Here is a 13,521-nt window from a genome sequence, read left to right as displayed (position 1 = left end):
GATGATCTCTGCATCTGTTATATTCTCCGCAAATCGACAGTTTCCATTTGTATCAATAAATTTTGTTCAAAAATGGCTTCCTCCATGATTTTTGTTTTTTTGGAGGACTGTTTCCTCCATGATTCATCAATATCCAGAATATGATAATGCAACCACGCGATCTTAACGAGTTTCTATAAATTTGGCATTAAAATATTGACACAAATCGCTCAATTCTAATTTTAAGAAGGATATTGATTTCTTGGGAAATTGTTAGCAAAGAAAAAAATAGGTCAAATCTCCAAAATAGCACATTTCGAAGTTTATATTACAAAAATAGCACTCAAAAACTAAAATGACCAAAATAACATTTTATCTTTTGAAAAATTTAAATTTTTTTATTTTTCAAAATTTGAAATCTTATCCCCAAAATCTCAATTCTCAACTCTAAACCCTAAAACCTAAACTCTAAACCCTAAACCCTAAACCCTAAACCCTAAATCCTAAACCCCACCCTTTAACTCTAAACCCTAAAACCTAAACCCCACCCTTTAACTCTAAACCCTAAACCCTAAACCCTAAACCCTAAATCCTAAACCCCACCCTTTAACTCTAAACCCTAATGTCTACACTAATTTACTATAATGGTATAAACATTTATTTATTTTTTTTGATAAAACATTAAATGCTATTTTTGTGATTTTTGACCTTGAGTGCTAGTTTGAGAACAAAAAAATGATTTAGTGCTATTTTTGTATTTTTCTCAAAAAAAATATTTTAACAAAGACATCCGCGTATATTACATCTTTATATATTGAAGTTAAAACTCAAATTATCACTCAAACGGCTTGAGCTTCCAAGAAAGCATTGAGATTCTTGCTGGCTTCTAGCAACCGTGGTGAGATCGCCGGTGACGTTGGGTAAGAAACCGGGGACGTCGTGGAGAATCGAACCTGGCGAAGCGAAGACTCCATCGATCCTCTGTGTTTCGAACCAGACATCTTTAAAACCCCTTTGATCTCTTTCTCAACAGGTTCCTTGTCGAACACGAAAGCCGCTGAAACCGGATCGTCGTGATCGTTTTTACCCGAACCGCTTTTGATTAGCTCGGACGGTAAGTCGAATAAGTGACCACCTCCTTCGTCCCCGGCGGATTCCGAAGCGTATGAGTTGCAGTCGAATTTCTCCATTGAAGCTCGAGCTGAGATCACTGTGGTGGTCGTGGTGGTTTCTCTGACGGATACGGTTCTTGAAACGGTAACGGACGATGATGCCGAAGTCGTGGTGGTGGTGGTTCGGGTGAAGGAAGAAGAAGAAGAATCGTCTCTTCTTGATGATCTGACCGGTTTTGCTTTACCAAAACCGGGGAGGTATAAACACAGAGCGTTGCATTTGAACCCGTCTTCTAACGTATTGTTATTGTTAATGCTCTTGTTCGATTCGGTTTTGACGAAGAAAGAGTTTCGAAGAGAGAGTCTCTTGCTCGTAGATCCACAAGATTTGCTTCTCTTCAATGAAGCCGACGAAGACGAGTCTTGTTCCTTGCCTTTGAGCGCACGCATCAAACCCGAACGTTGTTTAGGAGAATTTGTGGTTGAGCTTGGGAGGCTACGGCTCACAAACTTAGTCCGCACTGGCTGCAAAGGAAGAGGCATTGGCGCATCTAAGTCTCTAGGAGGTGACATGGCCGGTAACAGCATCATATCGAAGCTATCGTTCCTTCTTAAGGATGGTGACATAGACAAAGACTTGACTGACTTGGGGTCCATCGATATCTCTCTCTCGGAATGCCTCATACTCGCTTGCTTGACCAGAATCTTCTTCTTCGGCTCGTCTCTGCCTAGAACTTGCCAGTCTTCGTGAATGCTCCCGTCTCTAAAGCTTATCGTTGGCATAAGAACTGCAGCAGCCATTGTCTTCTTTTTTTTCGGTCTGAAAATGTCTAACTAGTAAGACGAGAAATTGCAATGGCTACGTCTTAAGGCTAAAGAGATAATGGGTACTTATATACTGAGTAAGCATGGACTGTACTTATATACTGAGTAAGCATGGACTGCACGTTCGGTGCGCTAACACTTGGTCATGATTTGCACGTCCAGCTTTTATTCTTACCTGCGTATTAATCTCACCCAAAGGCTATTGACTTTATTATAAACACACATAAAACGAATAAATAAGCCAAGTTTTATAGCATTTTTTACATGAGACCATGCCCAAGATTGAGACAGGATCTGACAAAGAGAGATATGCCTGCACGAACCCGCACTTATTATAATATTACCAGAAGATTTGGAATATTACCCGAAGTTGTGCATACCACAAGCTGTTGATTAGGGAAGAAGACGATTAAATAATTGAAATTTATTTCATAATATTATGTTACAAAACATCCATGATGGGTCATCGGTGTATGTGAAAAAACGTAAAGGTTTGGGAATCTACTGAAGGGAATTGTAAAACAAGATTAATACAACTGATATACCGATGATGACTGGAAAAGATGAGACTAAGTACAACGCTCCATAACCCTGCAACAGATTAAGAACAAAGGCAAGAGAAAAATATTAATCAGATCCCAAGGTTTTGAATAGGAAAACACTGCAAATGTTGGAAGAAAGAGTACAGATTTAAAGGTAAAACCACAACTCTGTGAAAGGTTTGAGAACACAAACCATGGCTTTCTTGGCTACTCCAGTGTCATCATCATCGACATCGGCTTCTTCAATTGCAGCAGCTGAATCCCACTCTAGGTTGAGTCTCTTGGCTGCCTCTTTTGGATCTATTCCGGTGTCTGTGGATTTCGCATACAATGATTTTGTTCGCTGCTTCTTTGAAACCTCAACCTTATCAGATGCACAAGATAAGGGTTACGATAAAGGCTTTGAAACAAAGTTGTGCGCAGCTAACTAACTAAATGTATATCAGCGGTCACCAGAGAGTTACACAGACAAAAAGGGATACACTTCCATCATATTTTACGAACGATGTAGGAATCAACACCATCAGATAAAACTAAGATTTGAAAGGTCCTGTACCAATATGACATTTCCCCGTGGGGTTAGACCAGTCAATACAATATGCTTTCTGGGTTTCTTAAAAGGCTACCTTCATGCCTAGTCAATTGCATGTTTATATGTCTGGATTCCTTATGGAAGAAATATCGTTAAATTTAATGCATCAAGTGTGTATGCTACCATGAACTTTACTCTATAAATGTTTATAAGCTTATGGCAGTTGTTGCATTACGTATTTGGATTGCCTCATGAGAAACGGTGGTCGTTTCCTATACCAATGGGGCCATATAGACAAAACAATTGTATGATTTAAAGAAGAGGTACCTCTAAATTTGGCCAACGGATCATTTCCTCGTACAGCATCTGGAGAGTGAGACGATCTTTAGGGATCTTCCCTTCATTTACCTGTGAGAAGACAGAAAGACATTACTTAAGGATCATCATATACTTAAGCGAAAAGTGAACTATTTCCCCCACCAAGTTTCAACTTAGTTACCCCTTGATACTACACAATGCAAACTGCTTAACTTGGTCTTGTGAAGCGACAGCTTGATATCATAACGAGTAGCAGGATCATGGTAACTTGAGACAATTTTGCGTACTAAAAGTCTAAACCTTGGAGTTAAACAGACCAGCATAATGTCCCATTCCCATTTAAACAAGAAATGTTACAGATGAACGATAAATGCAACTCAAGAAAGGTTAGTTAACCAAGGCTACCAAGTAACCGTACTAAGCTACAGACGCATTTGTATAAATTAACAAAAAAAATCACACTCCAGATAGCCAAGCGAGTGATTCACAACTCTATATACTCCTAGAACTGAGCCATATATGAGTTGAGTTCCTTTCTTCTCTTTGCGGAAAACTAACATATCATCTCCTCACAATTCACTCTAAGTAGTGCATTTTAATGAAAGACAGGAAAGTTTTACCAGTTCCAAGGCTTCAGCTAAGTCTTCCCTACTAGGGGCATCATCCTCTTCTATTCCGAGAAGTCTCCTTTTTTCCAATTCCCTTGGGTCCTCAATCATTATGGTCAACTTGACCTAATATGATTTTGAAGTTTCACAGACTTGTTACTTTCTCATCCTTTGTCTCATCAAAAGAAAGAACACAATACAGAACCAGAACTTGCTGGTATACAGTAGGAAAACATAGAGACTGACTGGGATGGGGTTTACCTCATTGAACATCATGTCTCTGTTCCTCCTGAGTAGCTCCAACACCTAACCCCCAAAAAAAAAAAAACGTTTTTATTTCATCAAATACTAATTACATGTCTTTATGCAGGTTGAGAAACTTGAATCAAGAAAAGTTAAGAACGTAGTCTTTAGACAAACCATGAGCTTATCCACTGTACATATTCTTCAGAACACTTATCTATAATTTCAGTAAAAAAAAAAAAAAAAGAAAGGGAATAACAAACCCGTTTGATCTCATTGACGTATTTAAGATCTTGAGGATCTACTTCTCCTTCTTCTACTTCTTCTTCATCGTCTCTATCTTCTTTCTCCTTCTCTTGTTGCTCCAGTGTTAACGGAACAGGAACTCGAATCTCCACCGCGTCTCCTTTCTCCTGCTGAGTTATCAAACTTCCGAACCTCCGACTCTTCCTCTGTCCACTACTCCTACGGAATACAACCGGAGAGGGCAAGCAAACACCGTGATAACTCCGTTGGCCGGAAGAAACAGAGTACTGTAACGGTAACTGAAATATCTGCGTCGCAGCCGCCACCATTTTTCCTCTTCTATATCTTAAAACAGAAAAAAAATATCCTCTTACAATTCACAGATTCTGCATCTCTCTTTCAATTGAAGAAGAATACCAAAAGGAAGAGGAAGAAGAAGACGATTCAAAAGTAGATTGCCCTCGAACCGCATGCCACTTGGATAATACTCCATCACTTAAAAAAAAATAAAACAAAATTTAATCAAAGCCCACAATATTATTATAAGGCCCAATATTAAGGCTCACTATTAAGGCCCATTGTACGCTATGGATTTGGCGGGAAAATGATAGAGAGGCCCAGTTAATTTCCCGCCACAACAGCACTCAGCAATGTTCTTTACCCCCGTAGTGAGAAACTGGGAGGACACATTTACTCTCTTTCTCTCTCTGTTCAAACGAAAATTAGGGTTTTACTTTCCCGGAAAGTTTTCAGATTTGAAAATGGAGGCGTTTGGTGGGTTTGTAATGGACGAGCAAGCGATTCAAGTGGAGAACGTCTTCTTAGAGTTCCTCAAGAGGTTTTGTTTTTTTTTTGTTCTTCCCAGAATTTGAAGTTCCGTATCGCTCTAATTCGATGGTAAATTAACTTTTGGTGGTTGTCCTCAGTTTCCGATTAGATGCGAACAAGCCGGGGCTGTACTACGAGGCGGAGATTGAGGCAATCCGAGGCGGGGAATCGACAATGATGTACATCGATTTCTCACATGTCATGCGTTTCAACGACGCTCTTCAGAAAGCCATCGCCGACGAGTACCTCAGGTTTGTGCTTTTCTTCTAATGGCGCTAATTTTAAACGAACCCTAGATTTGTTAATTTGGGGTTGATAATTAATTGGTTTAGGTTTGAGCCGTATTTGAGGAATGCTTGTAAGAGGTTTGTGATTGAAATGAATCCTTCGTTCATTTCTGATGAGACTCCCAACAAAGATATCAATGTTTCCTTCTACAACCTCCCTTTCACCAAGAGGTAATGAATATGTCTTTCCTTCCCTCATAAAAGTCATGAGCTTTATTAGTTTGATACATTTTTTTCGTGTTTTGGTGATTCTGATGATGAATGGAATGCCTTTCTCTCGTAAAACCTTGAGATTAATCTACATTTATGGTTTTGACGATTAAGTAGCTCTTCATTTCTCTCTCTAGCCATGAACTTTTATGTTTAATTTGTAGTGTGTGGTGCTTGTGATAATGAATCCAGGTTGAGGGAGCTAACCACTTCAGAAATTGGGAAGCTTGTGTCTGTCACTGGTGTGGTTACTCGAACTAGCGAAGTCAGACCTGAGCTTCTTTATGGAACCTTCAAGTGCTTAGATTGTGGCAGCGTTATCAAGAACGTTGAGCAACAGTTTAAGTACACACAGGTACTTAAATGATTGCTTCTTTTTTAAGGCGCTCTTAGCTTTGAAATTCCTTGTTTAACTTTTTTGTTTTTGTCATTCATGGTATTGATGCACAGCCTACGATCTGTGTAAGCCCAACTTGTTTGAACAGAGCAAGATGGGCACTGCTTAGACAAGAGAGCAAGTTTGCGGATTGGCAAAGAGTTAGGATGCAGGAGACTTCTAAAGAGATACCTGCAGGTTCCTTGCCACGGTCTTTGGATGTCATTCTGCGTCATGAGATTGTTGAACAGGCCAGAGCGGGTGACACGTGAGTTTCCCTCTTGCGCTAGTTCATGTCCCCATCTTTATAGGACCATTCGTTTTGAATCCTACTTTTGGGTTTTTGTCCTCGCAGGGTTATTTTTACGGGAACGGTTGTTGTGATACCTGACATATCAGCGTTGGCAGCACCTGGAGAGAGAGCAGAATGCCGCCGTGACTCATCACAGCAGAAAAGCTCCACTGCTGGACATGAAGGTGTCAAGGGTCTTAAGGCTCTGGGAGTTCGAGATCTTTCGTACCGGCTTGCCTTTATTGCGAACTCAGTGCAGGTTTGTCAACTAAAGTAACTTTCAAATCAAAACTCTAGGTGAGACGTGTCGACCCAATCTCAATGAATGTTTTCTTCTTTCAGATAGCTGATGGTAGCAGGAACACTGACATGAGGAACCGCCAAAATGATTCTAATGAAGATGATCAGCAGCAGTTCACGGTAAGGCTTAGACTAAATTACATATATGAATCGAGATGGGTATTATTCCGCAGTGTCCGGTTTTGCTCTTTTTATGTGAGTCTCACATGGTAACTATATACACAAGTACTGAAATTGTTCTTGTTAAAACATGTTAGGGAGAAGAGCTCGATGAAATTCAGCAGATGAGGAACACTCCTGATTACTTCAATAAATTAGTTGGAAGCATGGCACCAACAGTTTTTGGTCATCAAGACATCAAGCGTGCAGTTCTACTTATGCTACTTGGTGGTGTGCATAAGACCACTCATGAAGGCATCAACCTTAGAGGAGACATCAATGTTTGTATAGTTGGGGATCCCAGCTGTGCTAAATCCCAATTCCTCAAGTACTGATTCTCGCTGAAAAGACAAAGCGTCTTCCTATTCTTCAGAATTCTGATACCTTAGTTTTGGTTTAATATTTGCAGGTACACCGCAAGCATTGTACCAAGATCTGTGTACACATCTGGGAAGTCCTCTTCTGCGGCTGGGCTGACTGCAACTGTGGCCAAAGAACCAGAAACTGGAGAATTCTGCATTGAGGTAACTTTTGATGAGACGAAACTTTGAATAAACTTTGTAGATGGCTTTGAACAATGCTAGCCTCCTTTGATGCTGTGATTTCTATGTTTCAATTGTAACTGATATCATCGTGTTCTTTCATAGGCTGGTGCTTTAATGCTTGCTGACAATGGAATTTGTTGCATTGACGAGTTTGACAAGATGGATATCAAAGATCAGGTAAATGTTCATCATTTCTTGTTACAGTACTGAGGATTGAGTTTCCTTGACTGTGGCTAATTGAGATTACTGTTACATTTTGGCACAAAGGTTGCTATTCATGAAGCCATGGAACAGCAAACGATAAGCATTACAAAAGCTGGGATTCAAGCAACCTTGAATGCTAGGACATCAATTCTTGCAGCAGCTAATCCTGTTGGCGGGCGATATGATAAATCTAAGCCACTTAAGGTGAGCTTATCCCCGAAGTTGAATTTCAGTGGATGCATGTTTTGATTTACTTCTTTGTTTAAGAACTTTCATTGAAGTTTTTTTGAATATTTCTAATTTTCAGTACAACGTTAACCTTCCTCCTGCCATTCTCTCGAGGTTCGATCTTGTGTACGTTATGATTGATGACCCTGATGAGTTAACGGATTACCACATCGCCCATCATATCGTGCGTGTCCACCAGAAACACGAAGCAGCTCTTTCGCCTGAGTTTACTACCGTACAACTCAAGCGCTACATTGCATATGCCAAAACGTTAAAGCCAAAGGTTGTAAATTAACCCCAAAAAGCTCTTGTTTTGGAGATGCTAACATCTTTTTGGTATCTTCATCTGTTTTGCAGCTAAGCCCAGAAGCAAGAAAGCTACTGGTCGAGTCTTATGTTGCTCTACGTAGAGGCGACACAACTCCTGGCACAAGAGTCGCATATCGAATGACAGTGAGGCAACTGGAGGCACTGATCAGGCTCTCAGAAGCCATTGCTAGGAGTCATTTAGAAACTCTGGTGATTATATAACCTTGTCTCGTTTCTTTCATTTTTCTAGAAGTCATTAATTTGCTTTATCTGAGAACTGTTTCTCAGGTGAAACCAAGTCATGTTCTTTTAGCTGTCAGACTCTTAAAGACTTCAGTTATTAGGTAATTTTTCAAGCCTCTTCTAGCTCTTGATTTCTTCAAACATCTTAACCGTAACGTATTTGTTTCTCTTATCCAGTGTTGAGTCAGGGGATATCGATCTTTCCGAGTATCAAGATGCTAACGGTGACAACATGGACAACGCAGATGACGCTGAAAATCCTGTTAATGGAGATGAAGATCAACAGAATGGTTCAGCCGAGCCAGCTCCTGCTACTGCAGGTATTTAAACACCCTGTATGCTCATCCTTTTACTTAGAGTCACTTAAGAACCATAATGAACAATCGTGGTGTATTATCAGCAGATAATGGAGCAGCAGCTCCAAAGCTGGTGATAAGTGAAGAAGAATATGATAGAATCACACAGGCCTTAGTGCTTCGCCTTAGACAACACGAAGAAACTGTTAACAAAGACAGTAAGTTACATCACTCATCAGTCCTCGCAACCATTACTTGCTCTCCTCGACGTTTAAAACAAATGAATTCTTTTTCTTCTTTTAGGTTCTGAATTGCCTGGAATGAGACAAAAGGAGCTGATTCGATGGTACATCGATCAGCAGAACGAGAAAAAGAAATACACTTCGCAAGAGCAAGTCAAACTCGATATCAAGAAACTCAGAGCCATTATTGAGGTAAATCCAAAACAATTTTGCAAATGAAGATTATTATAAAATTTTATGTTTCTACTTAACACCAGAACATATATATATATATATATATATATGTGCATTACAGAGTTTGGTATGTAAAGAAGGCCACCTTATAGTGTTATCCAATGAGCAAGAAGCCGCAGAAGGTGAAGAACCAAGAAGAAGAGATGAGAGGATCTTGGCCGTTGCTCCCAACTATGTGATCGAGTGATGTTACGAAGTTTTGTGTTTAATCTGTAGTTCTAAGTAGAATCCTGCCTAAAACCTTGCGTTGTTATATCATTCGGACCTAGTTTTATTGGATTCCTTTAGCTCAGTTTTTTTATTCAAAAACCAAACGGATACAAAAGCAAACTCGTAACTAAAGATGTTATTGATCTAAGCAAAGTGGTGAGATATTCGTTGAAGTCTCCTTTGCGGTGATTGTAGACATAACTTATGTATAAGCACGTCCAACATGTGTCCGGAATTGAAGACTTGCATGGGCGCGGGACGAAAATGTTGGTTTGCCTTTAATAACTCTTTGTTTCATGTAATAATTGAGTGCGTTTGCGGTCTACCCTTCCCTCACATCACATCCACCTGATTATATACATCGATCATAGTGCTGTTCGTTTGGCAAATGTTGGCAGACTCCTATCAACATCAAAGGCAAATGTTGGGTTGATTTTTTTCACTCTTTGTTTCGTGTAATAATTGAGTGCTGGTTTTGTTTTAATTAAGCTTATGATTTATGAAATATTTTTATATTTCTATACTTGAGTGAAAATTTATTACCTATAAAATATAATATTTTATGGATGTAAATATATTTAAATTACATTTTATTTATTTAAAATACAATTTCATTTAATATTTTTAAATATAGGATTAGATTTTGGATTCTTATATATGTTTTTTAAAATGTTAATTTGACATATAAGTGTTTATATATAAATATATTAAGTACTCAAAAAGTTAATTTATTGTTGAATTAAAGGTTTAATGCTATATAATTCAATTATTCGATTTTAGAGTTTTGAGGTTAGGAGACTTCCTAAAGAAAGTGCGCCAAGCAGTTATGCACTAACATTCTTCGGGTGTATTATTTACATACATAGTGTAAATTCAGGGTATTAAGAGCACCCACTACAAGAAAACATAAGTTTAACGAGTGCGGTTTTCCTCGTGAGTTCGTCGTAAAAGAGGCTTTACGAGGAATTAGCGAGGAAACACGTTTTGTCGTTACTCGTTCGTCGTAACACATATTTCCTCGCCAATTCGTCGTAACATAGCGAGGAAAATATTTCGTTGTAAAGATGAAATACATCATTTCGTCGTAAAGACCACGTAAATATTCCACGTAAGGAGGTCGCTATATTCCTCGTAAATACCTCGAAACGTGTTCCTCGTAAACTACACGTAAATATCTCGAAAGTGTTTCCTCGTAAAGTACACGTAACTACCACGAAAGTATTTCCTCGTAAAATACTCGTTTATCTTTCCTCGTCATTTCCTCGTAAACGTTTCCTCGTAAAATACTCGTTTATTTTTTTCTCGTCATTTCCTTGTAAAATTTTCACGTAAATAGGTCGTAAATTAGCTACGAATTTACTTCGTTTTTTTATTTTACAGAATTTAAAAGTATAATTATAAAATAATTAAATTATTTAATTTATTATTAATAAAATTATAATTTAAAATAAAAATCAATACGAAAATATTTTATATATAAATAAGTTTTGAATTTATAATACAACAACCGGAAAAAAAGAACTAAGTGTCGTTCATCGCCTGGTAGAATTCCTCACTCCTCCTCGCAATATCCGCCTCGTTATGTGTGTCGGATGACTCGTCTGGAATGAGATGTTGTTGTCGCACGTTCCTCAACATGGACTCTCATTTCGGATTTGTGGCGCTATAACGTCCAAGAAGCCCTCGACTCCACCCATACGAGATTTTGTCGAGGCAAACTCGTTACGCAGCTGAGTGACTTCATCATCCCGTCGCTGACCATAAGACGATGTCGCTCTCGGAACATCGTTGACGGAACCAATCCCCAACGTCCGTCCTTTTTTTTTAGGGACAACCTTAAAAACAAAAAATAGATACTGTTAGTAAAAATTTAAAGTTAAATTAAATGAATAATAAAAAATTAAAATTTTAGAAAATTTACCTCTTCGTAAATTTTATCCACTTCAAGTGTGGATAAGGTGACAGGTAATCCGTCGGTAGACTGCTGGGTCAGTTGGGTCTGGCGGTCTTCAACCCGAGCAACCACGTCGTTGTAGATTTGCTCGGACTTGCCATCTACAAATACGCCCGCCTTGTTTTTGTGGGTCCTCTCGTAAAGTTCCATAAAAAAATTTAAGAAAGTTAGAATAAAAATATATATTAAAAAATTTATTTAATAAAATATTTAATTACCATTTCCATACGGACACCGGCGTGGGGTTTTTGGCCCGTAGTGTGAAGCATCGGCCCGTTCCCGTGCTCATCGACCGTGCTACGGGAGTTAGAGCAAGACTGGGCAATTCTAATGGAATCAGGAAGACGCCAATAACGGATGAGGCCTTCCCACACATCCGTGGTGAGCTCAGCGGGTTTGCCACGCTCATACCCCTTCACGATCCAGTCACCCTCCCAGTTGGAGACCGTGTCCAACAAGCGAACTTTCGCCTTCGCGTAAAACGCTTTTCTCACCCTCTCAGTGACCCCCAAGGCCCAATGATATTTTTGCTGTGGAAAAAATTAAATAAATAATTAGTTTTTTTAAAAGAAATATATATAAATCATGAAAAAATTAAAGTATATATAATTAATTAATAGAAACTTACAGCGTAAATTTTGAACCACGTCTTTCTGACGTAGTGAGGCGTCTTACTCCAGTTCGGATGTGGCATGGAGAAGTAACCTCTGATCATGTCGGTTACGTCCGATGTAAGACATCCGTCAACCCCAAACCTGGAAAAAAACAAATTTAAAATATAAATTATTTTTTAATGTTATACAAGAATTTTAAACGAATTAAAAAAAAATTTAATGCAACATACCACAAAGTTCCGTCCGGTCGGTCGGGGTCGATGACTAGTAAACCTTCTCTGCCTGGCAGACGGAGAATGTCCTCGACAGTGTACTGCGAGTAAGGAGCACTCGGAGGCACCATCAAATCAGGATGAATATCGGCGGGCATCGGAGGAGCCATCGGAGGAGGCACAGGAGGAGCCATCGGAGGAGGCACAGGAGGAACCGATGGTGCACTAGAAGAAGGCGACCGTGAGACTCTCTGAGAAGGCTGAGTCTCGGGGACAGTCTCCGGACCCGAAGAACCGGGAGCTGAAGAAGAACCGGGAGCTGAAGAAGAACCGGGAGCTAAAGAAGACGACAGGTCTAAATGACTACCAGGCTCAACGAACATCTGCCTGTAATGGGGAGTAAGTCTGTTCTTTCGAATCGTCTGGAAAAAAAAAATTAATTTTTAAAATTAACATCAACAGTATAATTCCCTACATTATCCACCTAATCAATACTAATTAACATAAAACCCGTAAACCTATCTAAATTCCCTATACTAACCACCTAATCTATCCTAAACTAATCAAATTAGAGAGGAATTAGAGAGACTTGCTGATGTGCCGCAGTCCACGGATCATTACGTGGAACCAACTCAGCATGGAGTTCAGGACGTTCTGAACATTTCAACCGAGGTTCATGTTTTTCACCGTACCAGACTTGACTTGGATCATGCCAAACTTGAGAAAGATCATGCCAGACTTGAGAAAGATCATGCCAGACTTGACTTGGATCATGAGGTTTCACAAAATGATCGAGACTTCTCTCTTTCGGCTCGATTGCCTCATACTGCACGTACCGGCGACCGTACTGATGGACTGATTGCCCCTTTTGATCAGTTCATGCACTTTGATTAGCCAAATCTCACTAAAGCAAGGATCCTTCACCTATCTGAAGACATATGACACACTTGGTCCTGTATGGTTCATGATCTGGACATGGTGGTTCATACGGACAGTCCCACATCCGTCGTTCTCCTTACCGCGGTTCATGCTTCAGGATACAACGAATCTGGACAGAAGCCGAACAGTCACCTTGTCTAGTCTTATCTCTTTATTTTCGTATTAAAGACTAGATCTACTTTTTCATTTAATTCCTAGATCTACAAAACACTATAAATATGTAGTCCATTTCATCAATAAAATCAGTTCAGTTTTGGTTGTTTATTTTGTTTCTTTTCTGAGTGAGAGAGAGAGAGTTTTTTAGCTAGTTCATTGGTGTGAACCGGCTTGTTGATTTGGTGGTCAGCCAATTCATCTTTATGTGTTGTTTGGTGGTTAGCCAACACATTCATTCATTCTTTGGTGGTTAGCCTTAGATCGTGGGTATATCAAGA

The 13,521-nt window shown here is 39.3% G+C and overlaps 3 protein-coding genes across 4 annotated transcripts; 1 reads left to right on the top strand and 2 right to left on the bottom strand.

The window, feature by feature from the left end:
* Positions 1-715: 715 nt before the first annotated feature.
* On the bottom strand, positions 716-2,189 carry BNACNNG58250D (uncharacterized protein DDB_G0271670). Its single transcript, XM_013831516.3, has one exon. The coding sequence runs from the start codon at positions 1,890-1,892 to the stop codon at positions 819-821; it is 1,074 nt and encodes a 357-aa protein (XP_013686970.1). The 5' UTR covers positions 1,893-2,189; the 3' UTR covers positions 716-818.
* A 136-nt stretch (positions 2,190-2,325) lies between these two features.
* LOC106390961 (ycf3-interacting protein 1, chloroplastic) lies at positions 2,326-4,894 on the bottom strand. The gene is made up of 6 exons (XM_048762321.1): positions 4,423-4,894; positions 4,178-4,222; positions 3,929-4,042; positions 3,318-3,398; positions 2,652-2,822; positions 2,326-2,507 (listed from the first exon to the last, which is right to left on the bottom strand). The coding sequence occupies exons 1-6, from the start codon at positions 4,732-4,734 to the stop codon at positions 2,418-2,420; spliced, it is 813 nt and encodes a 270-aa protein (XP_048618278.1). The 5' UTR covers positions 4,735-4,894; the 3' UTR covers positions 2,326-2,417.
* Positions 4,895-5,033: 139 nt separating this feature from the next.
* LOC106390931 (DNA replication licensing factor MCM6) lies at positions 5,034-9,450 on the top strand. 2 transcript variants are annotated; one of them, XM_013831496.3, is made up of 18 exons: positions 5,034-5,243; positions 5,332-5,484; positions 5,566-5,691; positions 5,923-6,085; positions 6,181-6,374; positions 6,462-6,657; positions 6,741-6,818; positions 6,956-7,185; positions 7,267-7,381; positions 7,505-7,579; positions 7,670-7,810; positions 7,914-8,117; positions 8,192-8,353; positions 8,432-8,487; positions 8,564-8,706; positions 8,790-8,900; positions 8,986-9,116; positions 9,220-9,450. In XM_013831496.3, the coding sequence occupies exons 1-18, from the start codon at positions 5,056-5,058 to the stop codon at positions 9,343-9,345; spliced, it is 2,592 nt and encodes an 863-aa protein (XP_013686950.2). In that variant the 5' UTR covers positions 5,034-5,055; the 3' UTR covers positions 9,346-9,450. The 2 variants fall into 2 exon arrangements, with proteins under 2 accessions (XP_013686950.2, XP_013686942.2); XM_013831488.3 differs by having other exon boundaries at positions 8,787-8,900.
* The last annotated feature ends 4,071 nt before the right edge of the window (positions 9,451-13,521 follow it).

The sequence above is a fragment of the Brassica napus genome, chromosome C7 (assembly GCF_020379485.1).
Source record: "Brassica napus cultivar Da-Ae chromosome C7, Da-Ae, whole genome shotgun sequence".
Classification (NCBI taxonomy): domain Eukaryota; kingdom Viridiplantae; phylum Streptophyta; class Magnoliopsida; order Brassicales; family Brassicaceae; genus Brassica; species Brassica napus.
The sequence above is the reverse complement of the archived record's forward strand: the minus strand, read 5'-3'. Positions and strand labels throughout refer to the sequence as shown.